The sequence below is a fragment of the Phodopus roborovskii genome, unplaced genomic scaffold, assembly GCF_943737965.1.
Source record: "Phodopus roborovskii unplaced genomic scaffold, PHOROB, whole genome shotgun sequence".
NCBI lineage: Eukaryota > Metazoa > Chordata > Mammalia > Rodentia > Cricetidae > Phodopus > Phodopus roborovskii.
This window is the reverse complement of record NW_026126541.1, coordinates 12,668,925-12,695,190: the sequence shown is the minus strand read 5'-3', so window position 1 is coordinate 12,695,190 and position 26,266 is coordinate 12,668,925. Positions and strand designations below refer to the sequence as shown.

General features: G+C 42.0%; 2 protein-coding genes across 2 annotated transcripts in view; one reads left to right on the top strand and one right to left on the bottom strand.

Annotated features, from left to right (window-relative positions):
• Nucleotides 1-8,592: 8,592 nt before the first annotated feature.
• Nucleotides 8,593-13,270, top strand: Sfr1 (SWI5 dependent homologous recombination repair protein 1). The gene is made up of 5 exons (XM_051199787.1): nt 8,593-8,648; nt 9,714-10,267; nt 10,466-10,594; nt 11,248-11,640; nt 12,531-13,270. The coding sequence occupies exons 1-5, from the start codon at nt 8,636-8,638 to the stop codon at nt 12,720-12,722; spliced, it is 1,281 nt and encodes a 426-aa protein (XP_051055744.1). The 5' UTR covers nt 8,593-8,635; the 3' UTR covers nt 12,723-13,270.
• A 1,885-nt stretch (nt 13,271-15,155) lies between these two features.
• The window catches only part of Cfap43 (cilia and flagella associated protein 43), an 84,711-nt gene continuing 73,600 nt past the window's right edge, over nt 15,156-26,266 (bottom strand). The window contains exons 32-38 of the mRNA XM_051199725.1: nt 24,310-24,523; nt 23,214-23,326; nt 21,962-22,121; nt 18,187-18,351; nt 16,632-16,712; nt 15,917-16,070; nt 15,156-15,724 (exon numbers count right to left, since the gene is read on the bottom strand). Of these exons, the coding sequence (XP_051055682.1) occupies nt 15,558-15,724; nt 15,917-16,070; nt 16,632-16,712; nt 18,187-18,351; nt 21,962-22,121; nt 23,214-23,326; nt 24,310-24,523 (1,054 nt within the window). The 3' untranslated portion in view covers nt 15,156-15,557. The remainder of the gene's footprint in view (nt 15,725-15,916; nt 16,071-16,631; nt 16,713-18,186; nt 18,352-21,961; nt 22,122-23,213; nt 23,327-24,309; nt 24,524-26,266) is intronic.

Sequence of the window (26,266 nt, the reverse complement as noted above, 5' to 3'; positions counted from 1 at the left end):
TGGGCCCTGATTAAATCTATGCGGCACATACTGGTGTCCAATTTGTAAACTCCTTAATATATGTTTATCGCTGCCCCCCCAAAACAACTAGCATATCTTATATGGTATTATTATATTCCTTATTTTTGGACATTTTACGATTAACCATTTCTTTGGAGGAAACCAGCGATTTCTGTAGTATCAAAAATGAAAAACAAAAACTGGAACTATGAAAGCATGGATATGGACTTTGTCCAAAATCCATGAAAGAGAAATCCGAGGACATAGAGTTGCATCATACTTGCCAAAGTGAGCAATCAGAGTTGGTTGCAAGGCCAAAAACTCAGAAAAAGAGCTTGGATTAATTCATCCCTATTCTACACAGAAGCCATCTTTCCATTGGAATGAAGTAATAAGAGGCAGGGAAAGTTGTAAACATTTGCAAATATCATTTGCATCCACTAAAGCTTGTATTCAAATAAAATCTCTCAAGATTTCTCCTTGTGTCTCAGTTTAAACTGACAGCCCGTGATTACCTCTATTTAGAAAAGATTCAAGCAACCTCACCTTCCCCATTTGTGACCACAACACATTTCATCCTGATTCACCACACACAGCAATGAGAATCAACAAGATGAGGTTTAGAGTGCAAATGGAAACTCACAGAAGCCAGGTCTGCGGCTTCATAGCCTTGGCCATTCAAGGTTCCCTACTATAAAACACAGCTTACCAAGCTTACAAGGGGTAATCATGTTGAACATGACTATTATAACATCCCACTACTCACATGTATCTGTAGTGCCTGCTTACGTCTTCATTAACAGTAAAATATTGGTGTCCCACGATTCCTTCTATTCAATTATATCATAAGGCCTTAAGAACGTGACTTCCCGGAATATAGTACAGTCAATGTACTCAGGATTTACAGGGGTTGGGCTGTTGTTTGTACCTCAAAACCCAGTTTGAACTTATATAGAAATTAATTCTTTTGGAGTACGCAAGGGGTGTAGTCAGTAATTTGTTATGGAAAATGAATGTTTCTGAACTTAAGCTGTTTGGCTTCAGGGCAAGAAACAGTTCCTTTCTGTCTCTCCCTGTCCCTTCCTTGCCCCAAATCTCTCTTTCCCCACACAATCCTCTGGCAGAAATTGAACACTCATGAGGCCTTCCTTTCTTCACTTAGAATATAGTGGCCCAGGGATGCTTGCTGTATCATTGATCAAAAGGGGATGAGTTTGTAAGCTTGCTTTGGGATCTGCTAGGTAGTATGCAAATGCTTAATTTCAGCATCCTAAATACCCTCCTTATTCCACACAATTTTTAACTCTGGTCTTTCAAACATGTAGTTGATGGGGGATGCCATTCTATATGCTGTGAATATGTTTTATTCCCATTAGTTAATAAAGAAGTTGATTTGGCCAATGGCCAGGCAGAATAGAGCCAGGCAGGAAATCCAAACTGAGATACAGAGAAGAAGAGGGTGGGGTCCAAAGGAGAAAGATGTCCAAACATCACTAGTAAGCCACAAGCCACATGGCAACACATAGTTAAGAAATATGGGTTAATTTAAATGTAGGAGTTAGCTAGTAATAAGCCTGAGCCATTGGCCAAACAGTTTGTAATTAATATAAGTTTCTGTGGGATTATTTTGGGACTGGGCAGCTGGGACATGAAAGCTCTGTCTCTGTTTACATGTAATATCCAGGTCCCAATTCAATTCACTCTGTCTTCTGTTTGATATCCATGAACTTCTTTTTCTGGAATGGGTTTTCTTTAGTTATTCAAGGAAACTTAATTCTACTATGAGGAAGGGAAGATTCTGATTGCTAGTTATAAGACAGAGTCTTTTATGTCATAAAAGTAGGACATATTCAGTGCAGACAGGGTGGTATTGATTTTAATATGCGTTGATTGATTCATTCTGAAAATTAGTGTCCAAAAATAGTGCCTGAAAATAAATTGCCTCTGTAGATAATTATTGGAATGACACAAGGTCATCTTGATGTCCCCTCAAAACCCATGGAAAGTAGCTCTGAGGAAAAACATGGACCAATGATGCTATTTCCTCCTGTGCCTCCTTCTCCCCCCCCCTCCCTTCTCCCCCTCCCCTTCCTCCCTCTCTTTTAAGCAAGGAGCAAGGAAACCATCTTGCCGAATAGTCAAACTCATTCCTTTTGGCTTAGCTTAATTACACAAGCTTTATGCTAATTACTGTTGTACTGCAGGGTTTGGCAGCTCTACAAAAATCTCAAACGTGTGCACACAAGTTCAAAAAACTCTGTTTCAATGGCCTAGAGTTAGATCAGGAAGGCATCTCAGATAATGCCAGCCCAAGGTAGGCTGCCTTTTTTTTTTTTTTTTTTTCTTAACTCTTGTGTAGCTTGTAATTTGTAGTTTGGAAGGAATTTGTTTAAGTAATGTGTGGATGTGATTAGCTGCCTGCTAATCTAAAGCCCAAATCTATATTCCTTAGGACCTGGATATGTTGATGCCTAAATGACAGATCAAAAGCCCCAGAAGTTCCAATTTCCTTTTGGGTGCTAGCCCTGCCCTTACCATGTAGTCTCACCCCAGACCTTCAGGATACAGAATGCATTTTCAATACCCATCATTCATAGAAGGGTGTAGATTCAAAAGTCTTAGCAGGGCACGGGGAAGGAGTAGGCTGCTTCACGCTTCTCTCCAAGTCTGTGTGTTGGGGAGGGGGGAGTGGGAGTAGACTTCTTCAGTGAACAGTTTCTTGATTTTTAAAAGGGGTTGAAAGTTTCGATAAGAAAAGGACACTTGACTCAGAGGAAGCGAGACAGTATGTGTGTTTGATAAGAGGAATCTTTGGCAAGAAGCAGAGCTAATTAGAAATGGAGCTAAAGGTTTGCATTGTTGAAGGAAAAGTATCATCTCTCCTAATCTTTGTTAACAGGATCTAAATAGCTGGGCAGAGCTTGGAGGACCAGATAAGGGTTCTTTGCCATAACAGCTGTTAACTGAAGTTCTGAGTGCAGGGGTGGGAGTGGGGGAAGGCGGGAGGGGCTACATCCACATTAAATATTCAACAGGGATGACCCCGACTGATTAGAATTGGAACATGGTATTTGGGGCAACCTGAGCCTGTGTTCCCAGGCAATAGTCAATGTTCAAGTGCATTATAAATTACTTCCTGTTCCCTGTGACATGAGAGCAATGTTTTTGCTTCCACAATATTTAATCTATGGCAAAGATGTGTTTTTCGCTATCAACAAAACAGTGACATCACATACCAATTATGGACCACCAGGTTTATCATTAAACTTGTATATTATTTATTGGTAGCACCAAACGTGTAACCGAGTTAAAAAGCTAGTTAATAATATCACTGACGAGCTGTATGATATGGGTGCAGGAAGAGCAATGGTAGAGTCTTAGAAGCAGGAAGGAGGTGAATGAAGAGGTGAGTCTGTGGGATGAAGCCACGGCAGCATCTCTCTCTGGTCACGCCTCTGTAGTGGTCTGTGGTGAGCTGTCTTTGCAGGGCCAGCCAAGCAGCCCCAGGTTCACACCTGAGAGGGGGAGTGTGAACTCAAGAAAGGCTAGCCAAAGACGGTAAAGGAAAGCCAGAGACACAGAATAAAATCAGGAGGGCAGATTCAGCTAATTGCCATGAGTTTACTTTTCACAACTCTTATACCTTAACCAAAAAAGGGGAATGTGTTAACATGTATATGGAGCAAAGAGACTTTTCTTCCTTTTTTCCCTAACGGTTCAGTAACCACACCTTAGATTCAACTTCTCCCTACCTGGCCTTGAGGGTCAGGAGAAACCACACTTCAGACCATGTCTGTTGTCATTTAGAATAAGACAGCCAAGGCCAAGATCAAGCATCCTATTATTGTAGCCACACCTTTGACCTTTATGTCATATAATTTGCTGAGGACAGTTTTGAACTCTTGGCCCTTGAGGAAGGATGGAGTGCACCGACGGTGGTCCCCACTGGGGATTCTGATGCCTGCTCATGAGATTTGCATCCAGCAGGTTTCATGCTGCTTATTAAGGCTGATGATAGAAATCTAAGACTTTTTGTGTCTTCAATAGAAACCTGTGTTTTCTCCTGACTGGTAGGTAGGGGAAAAGAGATTCAGTTTTAGTCTAGCTCTCAGATCCTGAATTATTCTACAAAATTTCTGGTTAACCTAAATTCATGTGTTTGATTCAGTACTATATTTATCATCAAAGCTTGCCAAGAGATGGAAGAGTAGATGCCAAACAGAAAGAAGTAAGATCCTCAAACGTGGTAGAGCGGTCTCTGAACTCCCATTTCCGGTTTTCTCTTCCTATTAAAAAAGTCCCCAAGAAGTCTATACCCTCAGGACCGAAACAGTAATGAGAGGCAAGGATAGGATACTGAATGGACATGTTTACCGGCACTTCAAACAGATTTCTATACTGTGGAATTATCATGGGAGTTGCTATCTCTCAAACTCCAAGGTGGTTAAAGATGATTATAAGACAAGTTCAGTTGCTTGAGGATTCGCTGACACCTGATGCCTTTTTCTTCAAATGGGTTCAAGGGTGACATCTCTCCGTTAGTGACGGATCTGAGGAAGCTGTTGCCTGAGCAATCCTTTGATTCTCACTGTCTTCTTCTAGTCTGTCTTTCACAATCCCTTCCCTCATCCCCACCCAGCCCCTCCCTCCATCACCATCATCCCTCCATCACCATCATTACCCTAACTTGAATCACTCTGTTCTTCTCCGAGGGAAAAGCAGTGAATCACAGACTCGGTTGCTCTCTGGTCTATAATGGACTTGATGAAAGTCCAGATCTGGCGGGATAAAAGAACAGGAATTCTATCGGAAGGGAGCACTTGAGGGCTTTGTTCCATTCATGATTCTGCACATTCGTTATCAGAAGCCTTCCCAGTTGCCTTGTGTCAGAAAGGGTTTTTACAGCAATAACACTGACTCCCATCATCGTATCTCCTCATCTAGGTCCCCATCCTACTTAGTGGGGCAGAATTCTTAGGGATGCCTAAAATGACTAAGAGCCCTTTTATCTTGGGGTTTGTAGATTAATTATACATCTTTAATTCCCCATGAGATCTTTAGTTAACAGAGAAAGAACAAAAAAACACATAGTTATTCTGAACAGGAAACTTAAGAATATCTTTACACCCTTGCTGGGTCTATAAGATGCCACTGACAAGAGAAACCTAGGCAAGATTTTTTGAAGGTATTTCCCAGTTACATATAAGTAAGAGAATGCCATAGTAGATAGTTAAGAAATTTTACTTAATTGTTCTTTTGTTCTACACTTAACTTAATCACGTGGATTTTTTTTTTACAATTCTTCACATGAATGGATTCAATCATAGTTTTCAAGTGTTTATATCTTAAGAAAAACCCTTTAGATACTAGCTATGTCTTCATGAAACTTTTTTCCCCCCTAAGTGTTACCTCAGCCCCTGGCATCTATAGACGGGAAGTGTCTGGAATGTTCTGGTGGAAGTTCTACCCAAGCTGCCTCTGTTATCTCTCAGAAAGCCTGCCAAAAGATGACCCCTCCCCCAGAGATGCTCAAGGCCACTCTCACAAGGTATTTAAACTATCCACCACAGTTTTCTGGTCCCTTTCCTGTCTCCTCTCTGGGAGGCTGGAAGGCTATCAAGTGTTGTAGTCATTAAACACAGGCCTTTTCTAATTTGGTTTGATTTCATCTGATTAGGATTGTTGTTATCAGCTGACAGGCTTATTGGGGTGCAGAAACTTTTCAATAAGGTTTCTCTGTGTAGCAGCTCTTGATGTCTTGAAACTCACTCTGTAGACCAGTCTGTCCTTGAACTCAGTATCTGCCTGTCTCTATTTTCCAAGTGTTGGGATTAAAGCCATGAGCCACCAACATCTTACTCAAATTTTTTTGTCAATATAGAAAATCCATGAAACAAAATAAATTATCCTGAATTAATGCTAGGTTTTTGTTTTTAAATGCCAAAGCTGCAAGGTTAAAAGAAAAAGAAATGTACTGAAAACTTTAATTGTGCTTTAAAATATCTTTATTGTTGCATGGGAAAAATGAGAGAAAAAAGAGGAGGGGGAGGGATAGAAAGAAAGACTATATACTATTGTTTTCCTGCACTTAAAAAATGAATAATGAAACAAAAAAAATCTCATAAATTTCTAGGTATGTGTCATCATACCATCAACAGTAATCATAGCAACAATGGAAGACACATTTTACCATCTAGGTATATGTCATCATGTCATCAACAGTAATCATAGCAACAATGGAAGACACATTTTTTACCACTCCCTGATGAATAATGAAGGCGTCAATAGAAGCCTTGGGTATTGAAGAATGTTAAAAACAGAGAAAACCTTACTTGGGATGAAATTAATTACTGTTATCCCTGAGCCCCAGGACAATTCTCCATTGTTCTCTATGGTTGGATAAGGAGTCTTTGTTGTCTGGCTCACAAGGCAGTACTTTTTAGTACTTGAAAATTTCATATGAAGATGCAAACATCTTTTGTGACAAACACTAAATTCTTTGTAGCCAAATAGATTTCAGGTTACTCAAGACATGGCAATATTTGTCTAAAGACACACGGAAACGTTAATGGATATTTTTAGTTTTTTTTTTTTTTTTCCTTCTCTTCAGGCTAATGCTCAAACATGGGGCCTCATGAGTGACAGACAAGCATCTTACCACAGAGTTTCATTTCCATTTGAATAGGGGCAATGTATACACATTCCAGATCTCTCTAAATTGAGGCTGGTAAGTGGAATACAAACATGTGGGAAGAGCATAGACACTTTAAAACACACAGATGAGATAAAGGTCAACAAAAGCATGGGTCTGAATTGACAGACTCTCCTGGACACTGTCCAGAGGCCCTTTGAAAGTTTGGCCAGTCTTACTTTAAGACACCCGCTTCATATAAAAACAAGTCAGGACATTTGCAAGGCAAGACATTGTTTTCTTTTACGCGGCTAGCAAAACCACAGCTTTAAGATTAGGTTGTAATAATAAAAGGATTTGGGAGCAGCTGATTTTAGACTCATAAGAACATCCTGATGCCTCAGGGCATCCAGAATATGCAGAGTGTTCATTGTTTCAAGAGCCAAAGCAAGAAAAAGTGAGAAGAATTAGTGGGCAGGGTGATCTGTGAGCTGGCAAGTAACACCTTTATCTTAAGGTCATAAATTCTGTTGTTGGTTGGCAAGGTTAATTCATATGTTTCTTAAACATTTAGGAGTAAAATGTTTATTGATAGTCACATGTGAAGCTCCAAATTTTCTTGTATTTATGGCTTAGGTTGTGTGAAATTGTGAAGGACACAGCGCCAAAAAAAAAAAAAAAAAAAAAAAAATCCTTGCTTTTGGGAAGAAAGGTAAGGGATAAAAGCTTGTGATACATAGCTTTAAGTCAATCAGGGAATGACGAGTATGCTTGAATAAAGAAGCCATTGAAATGATTTTGGTAGTTTGAATTGTTCGTGCTGCCGCTCATAAATTATCATTTAATTCCCCTGTCTCTAGGCGGTAGATGTTCTCATTTACCAAACCATCAAACTGAGGTACACGGCAGCTACACTCCATAGCAAAACCAAACGAAACCAAAATAAAAAAAACCACCACCCCAGGGTGACACACTTGGACCTAGGCAACTAATTGCCCGCAACATTTACAGGTCTAATAACCTCATTATTAAGTTTAGGGCTCTACAATCACGTCCTTCTGGCTGCTTTAAGGCACCATTAGAATACGTCTGCGAAGAGAGTCGTTCCTTGCCTTTTACAAACTCCCAAGTGACCCACAAGTTACTCAGCTGCTTTCCCTACGCCCGGTGCTCCACCCAAGCTAGTTCCCTTGGCGGTTGCCTAGCAACCGAACATCCGGAACACCGGAAACGGAGGGGCGTTTTCCGTCTAAATTTGTAGCCTCCCTGGGTCTAGCAAGGGGCTTGGATCTCAAATATCTGAATTCTGGACCGACCCAGTCGATCGCTCTGCTTCCTGCCCTGGGCCACAAGAACTCCCTTAGGTTACGTTTTCTCAGATTTGACCATAACGTGTGAAGCCACGCCGGGGTGGACAGGGCAGAATGGAATGGAGGGCGAGGCGGCAAGGCCAGCGGGAGCCCGAATCGATTCCTGCGTGCCTGCAGCTGACCACAAAAGGCTCGGCGAGGGCTCGCCAGCAGGGAGCCGAGCGGGCCCCGCGGCTTCCGGCCCTGCCACGTCGGAGGAAAACTCCTCTCCCCTCCCCTCCTCTCCCGGGCGCGCTTCCCCGAGGCACGCCCCCAGGGGGCAGCAGGAGAAGGCAGCCCGCGCAGGGGCGGACGCGCGCCCCCCTCAGGCCCGGGCACAGCCTCAGCGCCGCCTTCTCCCGGGCGCCGTCCCCGGGCCGGCGGCCGCGCGCGCACGCGCGCAGCTGGGCCCCGAAGCGCGCCGGCCGGCCCTGCCAATCACCAGCCGCGCCCGCCCGGCCCCGCCCCGCCCCGCCCCCTGGCTGAGGTCGGCGGCCCTGCGCGCACGCGCGGTCGGGAGCCGGACGCCGCACACCCGCCCGCTCCGGGCACGCTGGCCAATCGCACGTCTCTCCTCCCCCGGGCCCCGCCTCCGGGGCGACGCCGTCTGCTGTGGCCGCTACGCTGGCTGCGGGGCTGTTGTTCCGCCACGGGCATGACTGAGGAAGGTACTGTGCTTGCTCCCCGCGGCCGCTCTGGGCGCCAGGCCTCCGGGTGTCTGTGGGGCTGATGGCGGAGCTCTTCCCGGCGGCGCCGGAGCGCGGCCTCCCCGTCCTGTGGGTGGAGGGCTGTGGGGAGGGGCGGGGGCAGGGGAGATGGCGCTGTGGGCAGGGGGCGGGGAGGTAGGGAGAGGGCGAGGGAGGAGGGGGCAGGGGAGGGCGAGGGAGGAGGGGGCAGGGGAGGGCGAGGGAGGAGGGGGCCCGGGGAGGAGATGATGGGGCCCGGGGAGGAGATGATGGGGCCCGGGGAGGAGGAGGAGGGGCCCGGGGAGGAGGAGGAGGGGCCCGGGGAGGAGGAGGAGGGGCCCGGGGAGGAGATGAGGGGGCCCGGGGAGGAGATGATGGGGCCCGGGGAGGAGGAGGAGGGGCCCGGGGAGGAGATGATGGGGCCCGGGGAGGAGGAGGAGGGGCCCGGGGCGGGAGATGTGGGGCCCGGGGAGGAGGCGCTGGGACCGTGGAAGGAGATGGTGGGGCCCAGGAGGAGTTGGGGGCAGGTGAGCACGGAGTTGGGGGAGGAGACCGTGGTGGAGGAGATGGGTTCTGAGGAGGCTTCTTTCCCCGGTAAAACAAAACAGGCAGGGCTGACACTGCTTTCTAAAGCCTCTGCCTAGAGCATTCCTGGTTCCAGACACAAAGCTTTTAGGATACACGATGTTTACATTATTCTGGCTGTATTGCTTTTACTTACAAAATTTAAAAAACAATCTCGACTGTGTAAAGTTAGTTCCCCTTCTCCCCGGAGTGCAAAATTTTGGAGATATTTTATGGAGACTAGTAAGAGTCAATGGCATACTAACCGTTTAATTTGTTGTGAAAAAACAAAACCTTGTTTCTACTCATGTGGAGAAGTAAATGAAAAACTGTGAAAGGAATTAGAATAAATCAGTTATATATAATTGGAAGAAATTGCTGGATTTTTTGGTGTTTTTGTACACTAAGGAAAATTTTGTTGAAAAAATTAAGGTCTGTGTTGAGATATTAAGATGATCACCAGCCATGCCTTTTCCTTTTTAGAAAGAAATCAGAAGTTCGATTCCAAGATGGAGAGTTCATCAGATTCAGTATCGATCAAGGTAGAGAGAGCATCAGATTCAACATCCACCAAGATAGAGAGTGCAGGAGATTCAGCATCTGTCAAGATGGAGAGCTCATCAGATTCAGCATCTACCAAGATGGAGAGCAAATCAGATCCATCATCTATTAAGATTGAGAGCGAATCAGGTCCATCATCTATCAAGATGGAGAGTGAATCAGATTCAGCATCCACCAAAATGGAGAGCACAGCAGATTCAGCATCCATCAAGATTGAGAGCGAATCAGATCCATCATCTATCAAGATGGAGAGTGAATCAGATTCAGCATCCACCAAGGTGGAGAGCGTATCAGATTCAGCATCCACCAAGGTGGAGAGCGCAGCAGATTCAGCATCCACCAAGATTGAGAACGAATCAGATCCATCATCTATCAAGACTGAGAGAGGATCAGATCCATCATCTATCAAGATGGAGAGTGAATCAGATTCAGCATCTATCAAGGTGGAGAGTGAATCAGATTCAGCATCTATCAAGGTGGAGAGTGAATCAGATTCAGAATCCACCAAGATAGAGAGTGCAGCAGATTCAGCATCCATCAAGATGGAGAGTGAATCAAATTCAGCATCCACCAAGATGGAGAGCAAATCAGGTCCATCATCTGTCAAGATGGAGAGTGAATCAGATTCAACATCCACCAAGATGGAGAGCAAATCAGGTCCATCATCTGTCAAGATGGAGAGTGAATCAGATTCAGCATCCACCAAGATGGAGAGCACAGCAGATTCGGCATCAACTTTACCTGACACTCCCAGGACCAGTGAGATTCCACCATCACCCCAAACAAACAGTTTAGGAAAACAAGTATGAAAATCTTGCTTTCTACCCCTCAGTGTTTCAAAGTGTTCTGGTAGTGGCAGTTTTAAGAACACTGGAGTGTCGGTGTATGGCCTGTGCCTTCCTGTCTTTGCCAGATTTTCTTCCTGAATCAGTTCATTTTGTTGAGTGTCTTAGCAAGTTATTGAGATTCTTCAAATTTGAATCGGTATACTATTCGTTAGGGGAAGTCTGGTGACAGGTCTTTTCCCTAGTCTGTAGTTTTGAAGCATTTCTAGTGTTGCCAGGCAAATACTAGCTGCTGAACAAATACACCTAATGACTGGGAGAAGTGTCTCAGGCCTAGTTTAGGAAGACTAAAGGGAGCTTCTGGGAAATAAAGACACTGGTGATACTTGCTTGAGATTTGTGGAGACAGCCACCCAGTGTACTTACCATAGAAGTGTATACAGCCTTTATTTCTAATAGATTGATTCACTTGAAGAATGTTTTCTTAGCCGGGCAGTGGTGGTACATGTCTTTAATCCAAGGAGGCAGATGTTGGTGGGTCTCTGTGAGTTCGAGGCCAGTCTGGTCTACAGACCTAGTTCTAGGACAGGCAGGGCCACGTAAAGAAGTCCTGTCTTGAAAAACAAACAGAACAGTGCTTTCCTAACATTTTTGTTTTGTGTCTTTTTCAGCCTATGAGTGGAACACTTAAAGAGAGATTAAAGAAGGCAAGGCCATCATCTCATTCTTTTTGTAGTGTGGTGAAGCGACTTAAAGTAGAGAAGGAGGAAAATGATGAGACGGTTTCAGAACCAGGAGTGTCATCGAGAGAAAAAAGCTATTCAGAGTCCCAAGGGAGTTTGAAACGCAAAGACAGTGCATCCGAAAAAGACAGCTCGGAGAATACAAACACATGCAAGTTTAAGCCACTTGATACTGGGTCATCCAGTGCCTTCCAAAGTGATTTTGAGAGTGAAGATACTAAAGAAAGATTGAAGGAAGAAAAAGCAAAGTTGGCAAAGCAGGTTCAAGAGAAGGAAGAACTTCTTCGGAGATTGAAACTTGTCAAAATGTATAGAATAAAGGTGAGAAAAATTCCAGAACCATTGAATAATTTTTATATAAATTATTAAAAAGTAATTTCAGAATTTGGAAATCATTTAGTGTGATAAGCAAGAAACCAAATAAGCAGAAACCTGGCTTACCACAGCTTAACCAAAGTAGAAGTAATTGATTTGGAGTGAGGTAGACGAGCCCTGACAACGTGAGGTAAAATTAAAGAGCTTCAGCTTTTCAATGCATGGTTGAAACTTAAGAAGTATACATTTTTAGGTGGAAATACACTGGGAACAGAAAGGGATGGCAGTAGAACTAAAGATAGATCACAGATTACAGTATAGAAAGTACTTTTAGTAGTGACTTTGTGTCTCTAAATAAAATGTCAGGCATTTTATTTGAGAAAATGCAGATTTTAGGTTTCAGCTCCGGTAGATTGAAGTCAGTAGAATATGAATGTTTGGAAGAAGCTGACATCTTTTATCTGGATAGTTCTTGCCCATATCACATCCCATTCTTTCCCAGAAACATGGAGTGCATGATAGTACATCATATCTTATTTGTGGATTTGAAGTTTTGACTTTTCTAAAGGTAACTTATTTCTAAATATTGGAAATATTTTTAACTAGAATATTTTCACCTAAGAACAATTTGAGGTTCACAGAAAAATTAGGAAGGTACAACTGTACTGTAGTAATACAGAAATGTATTGAGAACATTAGTTTCTCCTTAAGCTTAATATGCTGATTTAATAATTTGTTTTTTCCCCCCATGGTTAAAGTTTGCCTAGAGGTTATAGTGACCTTTATGCCTGGGGTATTAGCTTTTAAAGTTGGACAGGAACTGGTTTAGCTGCTGTGATGGTGGAAGTTAAAACACGACTATCTGATTACTGACTGGCTTATTTCTTCTGTTTCAGAATAACCTGTCTGAGTTAGAGATGTTAATAAAGAAGTGGCGTAAGTGCAGCCAGCAGCTGCTCTATGAGCTGCAGGAAGTCATGTCTGAGGATGACGAGAAACTCAGCCTCACCGAGCTCATCGACTACTATGGGGTAGATGAGAAAGTCGTGCACTATAATAGAAGTGAGGAAGAATTTACAGGGATTTGATAAGTTGTGGTTTTGTTTTTGTTTTTTGTTTTGTTCTGTTTTTTCCCCCCTCTCCTTTTGGGGTGATGGACTCATGCCCAGGGCCTCAAATGTGCTCTATTCCTGAGCTATATTTTGGCCTTTACGGAATATCTTTGAGAATACAATGTGAGAAGAGTGTCTTGAAGGGAAGGAAGATGTGAGCTGTTGTGGCTTAGAGAAAGGTATCTGGAACAGTTTAGGATATTCTGATACGAAACAAAATTATAACATGAAGCTTCGTATTTTGGATATTTGGATATTTGCTAAAGAAAATATTTAAGTATTACAAAATTAAATAATGTTTAAAAGGAAGTTTGGATAATTCTGGAAACCAGGTTTAATACATTGAGTTTGTGGCAAAAGATTTTATATTCAGTGTTAAAAAGTATTCTTTTGAATGTCTAAACCTCACCTGGCCTAAATGTAACCTGTCCCTCCTGAGTTTATGAACCTTGTCTTCATCTACTTAATATATCTTTCCATCTGCTAATCTAGCAAGTAATTAAACAGTTCACAGTTTTTCTCCAGATTTGTTTCTTGTTTTCCTCATTTACTAAAATGACAATCTGTTTCTTGGGAGGCTTCATATCCTTACTTCCTACATGGAGGTGTTCTTGGTATGGAAGGTTTTCCACAGTTGCCTTCATCTGTGATGTAAATTGGAAGGGCTGGTGAGTTCATAGTGAGCCCTTAGCCAGGAGGGAACCTATCGAGGTTTAATAACTAGGATACCTGTCATCTTAGCTGTATGTGGAGACGTGACTTAAGCAGGCCCAGTTGCTGAGACTTTAGAATGAACCCAGTGGGAAAAGCATGTTGCTGCTGTTCGAGCTACTGTACAACCTTGGGAGAAGAAAGGCTGGCACCTTAATTATAGCCGGTCTGTACAGACCAGTAAGAGGAGGGAGACCTTTGTGGATCAGTGTCTCCCTTGTGCTATTTGCCAATTATTCCTGAAGTCTTCACAATTTCTGCTTTGGGATCTAGAAAAAAATATTTCCATATTACTTTGTAAATGGCCTCTATTCTTGAGCACTCTAAGAACTTGACCCAACACTTGTTTGACACAACTACTATAACATTCCCAACTACCATATACTCATATAAATTCCCTCTTGCCATCTGTGAGTCTAATCTTCCTGTACCTAAGGCTGTTCTGTTCTTGACCTAATTGACTATGCCACTTGTTGGTAATGAATTGTCAAAAACTTCACATAATTGCTGTTCAGCACAGGCTGAGAGGCGTTGGCACCATGGATAGTATTGAGAGATGAGTTAGAGTGCATGGCACATGCTCAGCTTCTAAACGTAGTATGAGCAGGAGTTCTTCAAGCCCAACTCATCCATGCCTTAAAAGCTGAGGCAGCTGAGGAAGGACCACCACCTAGAGCTGGTGATCAAGACAAATGGCACGGGCTACTTGGTCTATTAAGACCAGAATTAGCCAGTGGAAATTAGGACATTGTCTTTTAGCTCATGGAATATCTAGGCAACTAATTTAAGTGCCATGGCATTTATAATACAAGAAAAGAGGAAAATCAAGTCTGGTGTATCCATGGTTGACTTGCAATTGCCAGAGAACAGGCACTCCCATGCTAAAGATAAGGTGCCTGCACATCTTACCTTACACACCTCTTGGTTCCATCTCCGTGCTTCACAGAAAATCATGTCTCAGAAATGTTACCAAAGGGTTCTCTGCTAAATCAGCTAAACTGACTCCTTGTAGTCTTAGTTGTGAGGGAAGTCAGCAAGAAGGTGTTGGTCCTGCTGTTCACATTTTCATCCACACGAAATTTTCCTACTTATTTACATCTGTGATAGTAGTTTTAAACTTTTTTGTCCTTTTATTGAAAGTAGCTTTTTTTTCTCATATAACATATCCTGATTGCAGTTTCCCTTCCCTCTCCTCCCAGTTCCTCCCTCCTTCCTCTCACATTCAAATCCACACCCCCTTTCCATCATTAGAAAACTAAAACGGGCTTCCTGGGAAAATAATAAAGTATAAGACTAATACACTGGAGTAGGACAAAGCAAACTTAAGTGGAAATTTATTTGAGATAGAGTCCCATGTAGCCCAGGCTGACAGCCATCTCATGGTCCTTGGGATTACAAGTGTCCTCCTAAATGAAGCATCGTTGTCGTCGTTCTTTTGCTTTATCTGTTCCAGTATGTATTAGATAATGGTGTTGTGTATTAAGCTTAAATTTAGATTTTAAATTGCAGGAAAGTGGGACAGAGACCTCACTTGGAGACTATAATAAATGATCTTGATGAGACCACTTTGGAACGCAGCACCACAGGCTATGAAGGGTGAATGGACTTCTGTTTGCCAGTGAGTCTTACTACAGGGTTAGTGTTGTTTAGATGAGTAGAATGAACCATTTCAGGGAAATGAGCACTTGTATACTGAACCTTGTTAGGGTGAAAAATTATTCTGTTACATAGGTAAGGAAGACTGTGTTTCCAAATGGAATTTACAAATGACTTAAGAAATTAGTCATGATTTTGGTTTCACTGGTAAAGCCTCCCAAGATTCTGGTAATTTTAATTGAACAAAATAAATCTTGAGTGTTTCCTGGCAGAAAACCACTGTTCATTAATGAATACAAATGACACTTTATGGTATTTTACTCATTTATTTATGTAGGACAAATAGTTGCATACTGACTAACCTAAACTTAATTTATTACTAAAAAAATGTGCAGCTAAGAGGTAACATACTTAAGTTCCCTGATAAGAGAGAAAGAGAAGTCATTTTTCTCCAAGTTACGTTATTTTGGAGTAGTTAGTTTGCTTTCTGCTCTTACTGGCATTCTACATGGGAATGAGGGCGGGGAATGTTTTCATCCTTAGTCTTTCAACTTCAGCCTGCAGGATGGAGATCTGCTCAGCCTGCTGTTTGGAAATGTTTGTTAGCTTCTGTTTCTTCAGCAGGTTATCGTACCGTTCTTTGGCAATCTTTTCACAAGTCAACTTAGATCCTAATCCAGAAATGGAGAAAGGAATTAGTTGAATTATGACCGGCACTTTTAGTACAGGAACAACATTTAAGATCATTTGTGTGAAAGAGACGCTGGTAGCTTTTTGGTTATGCAGATAATAATGATACTGGTTAGAATACCAGGATCAATTACCTTTAATTGACTGAAGAAAAACAACAACAAAACGCTCACCCATTTCATTGCAAATGTCTTGTCTCTCTGAGATAGCCACTAGTTCTTCCCGTAGATTGCAGCTCAGCATATAATTTGCTATATCTTTCTGATTACTGTATCTTCCCAACTTTCTGAGTAATTTTTTGCAGTGTTCTACATTCTTCTTGTGAGTCTGAAAGTTTTGGTTCCACAAAACCCCAAAAACAGTTTTGAAAAAATAGTTTTAAACATTTGGACTTTTAAAATATTTTATCACCACTAAGATAACTTACTATACCGCTAGTGCCTGTTGTATGGTCTGTCCTTAGTAGTGACTTCATTTTTGGTTAAGAGACAGATATTAATACTACACTTTAGAAAAGATTGTATATGGTCTTTAAAATGAACATCTAAAAACATTTGCTTCCATCTTAAATGCTATGTAGTAAAACTGATTTTGTTATCCAGCTGTACAAAGAGGAACAGTTCAAAATGCCAGGAACACAGTACTTGTGTGGCTCAGATTTCACCAATGTAAAAGCAAATCCACATTCATCCACATGAGTTCCCAGAGAAATGCTGTAGTCTCTACCACTGGCTGTGGTTGCCAAGACAAACATTCAGAGACCTCAGATTATCATGAACATCACTAAGTTACCAAGTTTCTGTTAGGTTCTGTCTGGGTTCATAACTGAAACATTTGTCCACACGATTCACCACCAATGGTATAACGATTGATATGCTTGAGACTGACCTTGTCTATAACATTAATGGTTTGCTCCATTATTCCAATCTCAATAGCAATCACATTCTCGTAGTTTGGTTCATTTAGGTACTTAAAGAGGGGGGGAAAAGATAACAGACATGTCAGGATGATTTTTTCCCCCTGTTTCTGAACAGTTTTGAAAATTACAGTTTATGTTATGTTAAGATTGATTCAGCTTTTGTGCTATAATTATTTGTATTTAGCTATCAATACACACCTATATGTTAATCATTACAAATACTTAACAGTTTTTCATTCGTTCAGCTCACCAAACAGTGTCTCACCTGGGTCATACATTAATAGTGTTCTGGTTAAAGATACCAAATAGTTACTAAGACAAATAATATGACCTCACCTTCAAGAAAAGAACACACATAGTTACCAGAAGGCATGTCAAGTGTTAACAAATTCAAAGGCAGTTTGTGATGGAGTAGGATTTCTCTATACTTGAGAAATCAAGAAAGGCTGTTGGAGGATGTGCCATAAGTTAAAATGACAAACTAGAAAATACGGTGGGAGGAGGGGAGGGATAAGAACAGAGTAAGGGAAGAAATGGCGTGTGTGGGGGGCATTCCAGGTTGAAGAGCCAGTGTGAGCAAAAGGTAATCCATTTAGGTGCCTGGGAGATGGCTCATTTGGTAAAATTCTTGCCATACAAGCATGAAGATTTGAGTTCAGGTTCCTAGCACCCATGTGAACTCAGCACTGGGGCCCCTGGAGCTTGCTGATCAGCCAATCTAGCTGAAATATGTGAGCAAATTCCCTGAGGAAGACATCTAATGTTAATCTCTAGCCTCCATAGCACCCATACCCCTCCCCTCCCCTCTCCCCACCCTCTTCTCACTTCAGAATACTGATGGATAAGAGGCATAGTGGTGGTATCTTTTCCTCTTGTTTGCCCTAAAGGCAAGTTGAAAGACAATGTCTACTTGGGACTTTGGTAGTTAGAGACTATTGTTTAAAATATGCAGGGTACTGATGTTGCTAGGGTCGAGTCGGAATTCCGTATAATAGCAGTATAAACATAACTAAATGGATTTTGAGAGAGGGGAGAGGAGGAAAGGGATAGGGAGAGAAAGAGAGACTGACGGAGTGCCTGCACAGGCCAAGAAGCTAATTGTAAGACAGTATATCACATTCTAAACCAGTGAAAATGGAGGACTGGCCAGTGGCAGACACAGGAGACCAAGAAAGAAAAGATAACTAAACCGGGACAGGTATAGTAGAGACAACTAAGCTGACACATTTTTAAGCCAGTGTGTGTGTCAAGAGATGAGAAATAAGCAAATAGAATAGAGCCATGAAATCAGCAAATGAAACATAAGAAAACCAATTCACAGACAGGAGCACACCTGGGTAAAACTCTAGGAAAACCAGCTCAGGTGTGTTCACAGACAGGAGCACACCTGGGTAAACCTCTAGGAAAACCAGCTCAGGTGTGTTCACAGACAGGAGCACACCTGGTGTGGGATGTGCTTGCCACCAGGGAGGCTTCCAAGTAAGTGAGCGTTTGCATGGATGGGGGAGACGGCGGGAGACTTGCCTTTTGACGGTCTCTGGAGAAGAAGAGCATCTGGATATCCCAGGCCTTCTGGTTCAGATCTTCCATTTCCATCTCCATTTTCTTGTGCTCCCACTCAATCTGATAGATCCCTTTGTGCACTTCTTTACTTTCCATCATGCTGGCAACTTTCTTTTGTCCTTGAGTCTAAGAGGGCACATGAACAGTCACACTGATGTGTACAGAACTGAAGACGATCTGAAGCTGCTTTCTATGACTGTATCTATAACCTGTATGTGTGAAGCTTCCATGTCTTCGCATTAATAGTCTGGGTAAAGCATGTGGCTAACATGGCTAGGCATACTGGCATCTACCTGGTAACTGGTAGCAAAGAAAAAAGTCAGATTGGACACATAAAACACCCTGCTATTTTATTATTTCACTTGGAATAACAGTTATTTAATATATTTGTATTAGGTTATATATTCATAGATGCAATATAGTCACATATTCATATAGGTTACTTAATAACTTATACTTCAGGAATATTTTACATTAAATAATAAATGCATTAAATTTTGTCAAAATATTAGGTATTCAGTTAACTCTGAAGTATTTAATACTACATTATCAATTTAATATTAATCAAATTAAGGAATCTCACTATAGACAATGTTTATTTAAATTAAATAAAAATTATCCTGAGATTACTAAAAATGAAATTATCATGTCTCTAAAATATATTTATAGCCATGTGTGATGGCTTCAACATGTGATTCTAGGACTTGGGAAGCTATGATCAGAAGATTGCCCCAAAGAATGAGATAAGCTTTGATCACACAATAAGTTCTCAGCCAGCTTGGGCTGTGCTGTCAGTCAGTCAATCAATTTATATATGAATCCCACTAGTTAACATTTTGCATTCTTTCTCTTCGCTTTCCAAAATCTAGCTTTTTGAAGCACATGCCACTAAGCTACATCCTACTGCATCTTTTGATCATAGCCTGGTCTCTGAAACTCCTTCAATTTCCTACTTTTTATGACTTTTTAAATTGTATTTCAGTTCCCTTACCCCCATGCTCACACACTTCATTTGGCCACCAGTAGCTCATAAATTCTAAAAGTTTAAGCATTCTCTGCCAAGGAAAGCATATTGACCTGGCATAGGGTTTGCTTTGGTTTATATTTGGGTTGCCACAGCCAGAGAGGTTGCTGTTGGTATCTAGTGAGTAGAGGTCAGGGATGACGCTACGCAGCCTGCAAAGCACAGGGCAGCCCCCGTAGAAAACAGTCTGTCCCAGATGTCAAGGGTGGTAAGGCCGAGAGCTACTGTTTGAGAGCTACACCTCCTTTCTACCATTACCTCAGCCAGTGTTGTAGGGTGCACTTACATCAGTGCCTTTACTTCCCATGTCATGTGACCCTTGCCCTCACTAGGGACACCCTGTCCTCTTGAGACTTTCTTGAGACTACTGTCAAGTAGTTGACTCTATGTACACATCTCTCTACTCCCTGGGATCTTTGTTCTTGGGTGTCTAGGAGACACTGTTCTAGTGTTCTCCCCTGCTTTACTAGTTTGTCCTCCATCTCCTTTCCTGTCTTCTGTACTGGACCTTTCAGAGCTCAGTTGGAGGTACACACACAAACTCCCTATTTTTGGTCTACCTGACTTCCTAGGTTGCCTTGAGCAATCTCATGGCTTTAATGACCTAGAAGTAGTATGTAATAATTGATAGAGTTATTACATGTGCTCTATAAAGAGTGTGTTTCAACTCTGAACTCTGTCAGGCTGGACATTCCACTGGAATGTTTTAAATACATCTCAAAATAACAAAGGTCAAAACTCTTCACTCTATGGCTTTAGCCAAAGCTACAACCATCCAATCTTTCTAGCATCAGTTAATTATCTATTTAGACGCTCAACCCACGATTTTAAGATTTTCTGAGACAAGATCATGGTTTGGTATGTAGTCTAGGCCAGCATTGAACTTACATCTTTCTGCCCTGGCCCCTGAGTTGTGAGATTCCAGGTATTACCAAGCCTGGCTAAACACGGCATATTCTGCAAATACCCACCACCCTCGTGCTTACCAGGAACACGGAGAAGGCAGAAAGTTGAGTCTACTTTGGTGGTTTAGTCTTGGAGAAAGACTGGGACCAGCACTTAGGAAATGCTAACCTTTTCCCTCAGAGCAAGGCCTTCAGTCACAGAGAACAGCAAACACTGCCTCAGGAGGATGATTTTGGCTAGGGAAAGGGCAGAAGGAAAAAAAAAGAAAGGAAGAAAGAAAAGGCAGAGCAAAGCAAACCCTACCAAATCATACACTCCTAGAGAAAAGTAAGGAGGAAGATAGTGAGACCAAACAGGAAGAAAACCTGACACAAACTGTCAGTCAAGAATTTAAGAATCTTGTAGTTATAGAAAGTGTTTCCCAAATGAAGGCTAGGCTGGCTCCTGTAGTCCTGGCACTCGGAAGGCTGAGGTGGAAAGATCTCAAGTTTGAGGTCAGCCTTCTCTCAAAAAACGAAACATAGAGTGGACTATTTCAAAGGAGAAACAAACGAGATTTTGAGAGGAACTGAGTGGGTGGAGAAAACCCATTGCAGTGGACTTGCTCTGTAAGAGACACTATATAGGAAGTCCTTCAAATCAAAAGAAGAGATAGTACAAGACACTCAAAGAAAACGATAAAAATACTACTTACAAATATGAATACAAAGTAAATGTAAAATCCAGTCTGACTCCTAATTACTCCTTTCCTCTCATATAATTAAGAGAAAAAGGCACACAGAAGTCTATGAATCAGTGTAAATGAGAACATAATATGGGAAGACAGAGCGAACACAGAACAGAGAGGGAGGGGCGGGCAGAGCATTAGTAGGGCAGAGCTTTGAATACTGCTAAAACTAAGCTGGCACTGGTTCAGATTTTCTTGTTACACAGGAAAAAAAGAGTCTGCATCATTAACTTCACATGAAATAGAAAACAGGAGAGCAATAGAATCCGTGAAATTGAAAGCTGGCCCTTTGAAAAAGATCAGTAAGATCGGCAAACCTTAGCTAGATTAAATCACGAGTAGGGGTGGGGTGGGGCCTCTCATATCTAAGACCAGAACTGTAATTATTAGACAACAGAGTTTCATAAATCAAGTAATTATATACTGAGACATATAAACTTTATATAAACTAAGGCATATTAGAATGGATACTTAGCCTCAGTGTCTTGAACTTTATGTACCTTAGAATCATCTAGGGAGATTTTAAAAATATTTACAATCTGGGCACATTTATGAAGTTCTATGGATTAATGTAATGGCAGCCACTAAGACGAAACACTGATGAAACTGAATTAAAGTTACTGTCTTAGGGTTACCGTTGCTGTGACGAAACACTGTGATCAAAAACGATTTGGGGAGGAAAGGGTTTATTTGGCTTACACTTCTACATCGCTGTTCATCATTGAAGGAAGTCAGGATAGGGCAGGAACCTGGAGGCAGAAGCTCATGCTGAGGCCATGGAGGAGTGATGCTTACTAGTTTGCTTTTCATAGCTCACACAGTAATCCTTTCTTACAGAACCCAGGACCACTAGGGCCAGGGGTGACCCCACCCACAATGAGCTGAACCCTCCCCCCATCAATCACTAATTAAGAAAATGCACTACAGTCTTGCCTACAGCCCGATCTTCTGGAGGCATTTTTTTCAGTTGAGGTTCCCTTTAGCTTGTGTAGAGTTGACATAAAACTAGCCAGCACAGTTACCATGGAAATGATAAATTATTTTGTACAAAAGGCAATATGTCCAAAAACTATAATTACCCGAATCACAGAATTTAAGTCTTCAATTATGTTCTTGTTGATGAGAATTGCATCAGAATATTCCAGAATCAACTGGAAATTCTCCAGTTCTACTTGTCCTTGTTTAAGAAGAATTTGTATTGTCAAATTCACCTGGAATTTCACTTTCTCTTCCTGTAATCTAAATGGAAATAGACTTCAAAAGGGGTATCTATAGTATACATAGATTTCAAACTTCACCTATTATCCGAGAAATGACATTCTAAGCAGCCTATGGAAGACACCCTGAGTAGCATGAAGACCCCTTCCAGGAAGTTCCTCTAAGTGCCTCCTCACTTGATCTGGAATTCTACTTGGGTTGCTCAAACAACAGCAGGGGCAGAATTAGTCCTGAACTTTTACTATTAGAAAAAAAAAATGGTGTAGTTTTGATTGTAATGAAAAGAATTTTTAAAATGAAGCAGAATATTTTGAATAGCAAATCTATTAAAATTATGTTCTTATTGGTTTGTTTGTTTGTCTTTTGAGTCAGGGTAACAGTCTGTCCTGGCTGTCCTGGGATTCACTTTATAGACCAGGCTGGCCTTGAACTCATAGAGATCCTCCTGACTCTGCCTCCCTAGTGCTGAGATTAAAGGCATGCACTACCACCATGTGGCAACCTTATTGATTTTAGATAATATACCAACAATACTAAATCTATATGCTACTTGTCAAATCTGTTGCCTAATTTGTATTCGCCCTATAGCCTGGACCTAAAACTCAGGTATACTGATGAATTTGGGAGCATCACTGATGTATTTATCCATGTGGGTATATACTTTTTTGAAGTAAAGACTATACAAAGCATTCAGGCAAATCACCAGGCTCCATGAAGAAAAATACAAATCTTGCGGGTGTTTGTGGAGAAACTGTTTGGAAATCTGCTTGGTTCCACTCAGCTTTGAGCCCCAAGGTCTCCACTGGCAGAGACTGGCTCTTCGTGCTTTTATGTGGTAGGAGCAGATTTACACAAAACTACAATTCTCCCCTCTCCCAAAGTTTGCTTCTTTGTGTTAAGAGCACACATGGCAAATTCTCTTTTGAAGCAAGCCCTGTGTAACAAGGTGCACTCTATACAATAGAACCTTTCAACACAGTGCCAGGACTGAGGCAGAGCCAGCTGTGGACCAGTCAGGCAAGAGGCTGTCTCTGCAGTGGTAACCCTGCTTGAAAGAGCTGGCCCAATTCACACTGTGAATATGAAGGAATAAGCCTGAGAGGTTCCAATTACCGGATGAGCTCATGGAACACTCTCTCAATCTCATGCTGTACAGCCTCATCATCCTCCAGTCTCTTCCGGAGAAAAGTCATCATTTCCTGGAGGCCGGCAGCCTTTTGTTTCACCTGGTAAAACCAACCACCAGTGTGTCAGGACATGTTGAGGTTTGACTGGAGACAGCATCTGTCTTTGATTTTTCCTAATAAGCCTACGTTTCTCAGAGATTAATAAAAATCTAAATGTCTGCCAGTAGGCAAATTATTTAAAACATGGCTGGCATATTCATTAAGAAATTTAAAGAGTATTGACTTGGCCTCTTGCTGAAAGGCAAGTATGCAATTGGTGTGTGTGTGTGTGTGTGTGTGTGTGTGTGTTATGTACATGTCTATATAACATTTTGAAATCTGTTCCCATCACTTTAGATAAAATTCTAGAATCATAGAGACTCAATAAAAATTTGCCAATCTGATGTATGTGCACTGACTTGGGAATTAGGAGAGAGGAGACAGAGGTGGTCAGGAAGCAGGTCTCTTCACAGTGAAGCATGTTCTCGTGCCTTTACTGCTACTACAGCCCCACCCCTTCTTCTGGAAAGGGTGAAGCTGCTTCTGGCGAGCTAAATATATTCTGTGCAAAATGAGATCATTTCTAACAGTGTTAGAAGAGCAGTGTGAACCACATGTGTAATTTTAAACGTTGTAGTCACATTATAAAAAAGTGACATGAAACAGATGAACTTCATTTTACTAATACTTTTAATTGAACACAGTCTCTCCAAGAGATAATTCTGCTTATAAGCAATGTAAAAATATTCATGAGACATTTCCCATGTGTCCCATGGTATTTCTCCTAAATCTGTATGTGTTTCCCACTCAAACACTTAGTAGTGCTGGTCACAAATATTCCCAGTGCACACTAACTGCTAGTACTAGCAGCCACCATTTTGGACCTTGAAGATTAATAGCAGCCCACATAATATTATTATTATTAATATAACTAACTACTACCCGGCCAGAGAATCTTAAAACTTAGTTTTCCTGGATATGCTGACAGTTGTGATATTTGCTATTAGTGCACCTAAAATAAAAGTTAAAACAAAGTTGCATACTTTGTATTCATTTTCCACTTTTGCTCGCCTGCTTATGCAGAAATGTTCCCAGACTGAGGGGTCCAAGCCTTCTGGCATGTTGTTGATATTGTCCAACTCATCCATGGATTTCATTAGCTGGGCAAAGTTGTCCTTACTTAACTTGCCAGATCCTGGCCGATCTCCATATGGAACAAGACTGTTCACATCTGCCTGTGTTTTCTGTTTGTGGACCCTGATTTTAGCAAGAAACGATCATCAACATTTTATACTCTCACAGATACCAACAGACAAAACAAAAACACTGGTAACAGGCCATTAGCGTATTGCTTTTGTTACTTCAGGGCTAATGAGTGGGTTACTCCAGGGACAAGCACCCACTTTTGTCATTCCATACTCTAGGTCCCCAGACAGGCCCTAGACATACAGGCTCCCCTGATTGTTGCTGGCACTGGCAGCTTTACCCATGCTAGAAAACCCACTGTGTGTGTGTGTGTGTGTGTGTGTGTGTGTGTGTGTGTGTGATGTGAACAGGCTAATAAATAGCCAATAAGCAGTGTGTGTATCCACTGGGACTGAATGGCATATCCACTTGGCCCTCTTTGTTTATATTAATAGCTTAGTTTTCTTGGACTGCAGCTAAGGAGAGAAGAAGGGTACAAAGACCTGTGTAGGCACTCCCATTGGAGACACGAGACAGTATACAGCCATAGTGATGGTTTCACTCAAACCTCTGAGACAGGATAGTTGGCTTCTGGGAGAAGTTACTGGCCCAAGGCCAGCTCTGGGTCTGAGAGACAGTGGAATTAGATCTCTAAAAATTCTATTTGATGATCAATGTTTCCCATGGGTTTACAATTAGCACACTCCCAGCCAGACCTGGTAGCCCACACTGTAATCCCTGCACTCGAGAGGCAAGAAAATAACTAAAAGTTTGAGGCCAGTCTGGACTACATATTGAGCTTCAGGCCAGCCAGTGCTATATAGTCAAGACTCTCTCAAGAGATGCAAAGTAAAACAAAAAAGAGAAAGTGCTTTTTGAAGGAGGGAAACAACTAGAGAGATAGCTCCGTGAGTACTGAACAGGACAAACACCTGTACTCCACCCCAGAAGCCCTCCTACAGGGCACACACTTGCCATCCGTCCCAGCACTGGATGGGCAGATCCTGGGGCCTCTCTGGCTACTCAGCCTAGGAGAATTGATAGGACCCAGGCCAGTGAGAAAAATCTGTCTCAAAAAGTAAAGATGATGGCCAAGGGTGGTGGCGCACACCTTTAGTCCCAGCACTCAGGAGGCAGAGGCAGGCGGATCTCTATGAGTTTGAAACCAGTCTGGTCTACAAGGGCTAATTCTAGGACAAAGTTACACAGAGAAACCCTGTCTCAAAAATAAAGTAAAATAAAAGATGACAACAAACAGCCCCAAAGCATGTTCACACACACACACACACACACGCACAAACACACACACACACACACACAGAGAAAGAGAGAGAGAGAGAGAGAGAGAGAGAGGGAGAGAGAGAGAGAGAGAGAGAGAGGCAGAGGAAGACACAGAGGCACACACAGAGAGAAATTAAGACATGTGATAAGTCCCAGGCTAAATTCTCAGAGTTTCTGGTAACTCGCTCAAGGTGCAAGCATGAATTTGTATCCCTCACATAAGCTGTCCCACACAACCCACTTCTGCATTGCGTTTGTTTGATTGTTTCAATTTATTTATTCTTTTATTTACTTATTTGGTCTTTCCTGACAGGATTTCTCTGTAGCTTTGGAGCCTGTCCTGTCACTCATTCTGTAGACCAGGCTGGCCTCAAACTCACAGGGTTCTGCCCGTCTCTGTCTCCTGAGTGCTGGGTGAAAAGGCGTGTGCCAACACTGCCTGGCAAAAGTTTCAATTTATTATGTTAGAAATCAGCAAACTATTCAAATACTCCTCCCAGCTTAGCAACATATTTCAAAACTCTAGGTAATCTT

Bases quoted from the DNA above. Each gene is read 5' to 3' on its own strand.
- Sfr1 (XM_051199787.1), top strand. The intron at 10,268-10,465 runs GTGGAGAGTGAA...TCATCTGTCAAG, and splicing joins CAGATTCAGCATCTATCAAG to ATGGAGAGTGAATCAGATTC. The intron at 10,595-11,247 runs GTATGAAAATCT...TGTCTTTTTCAG, and splicing joins CAAACAGTTTAGGAAAACAA to CCTATGAGTGGAACACTTAA.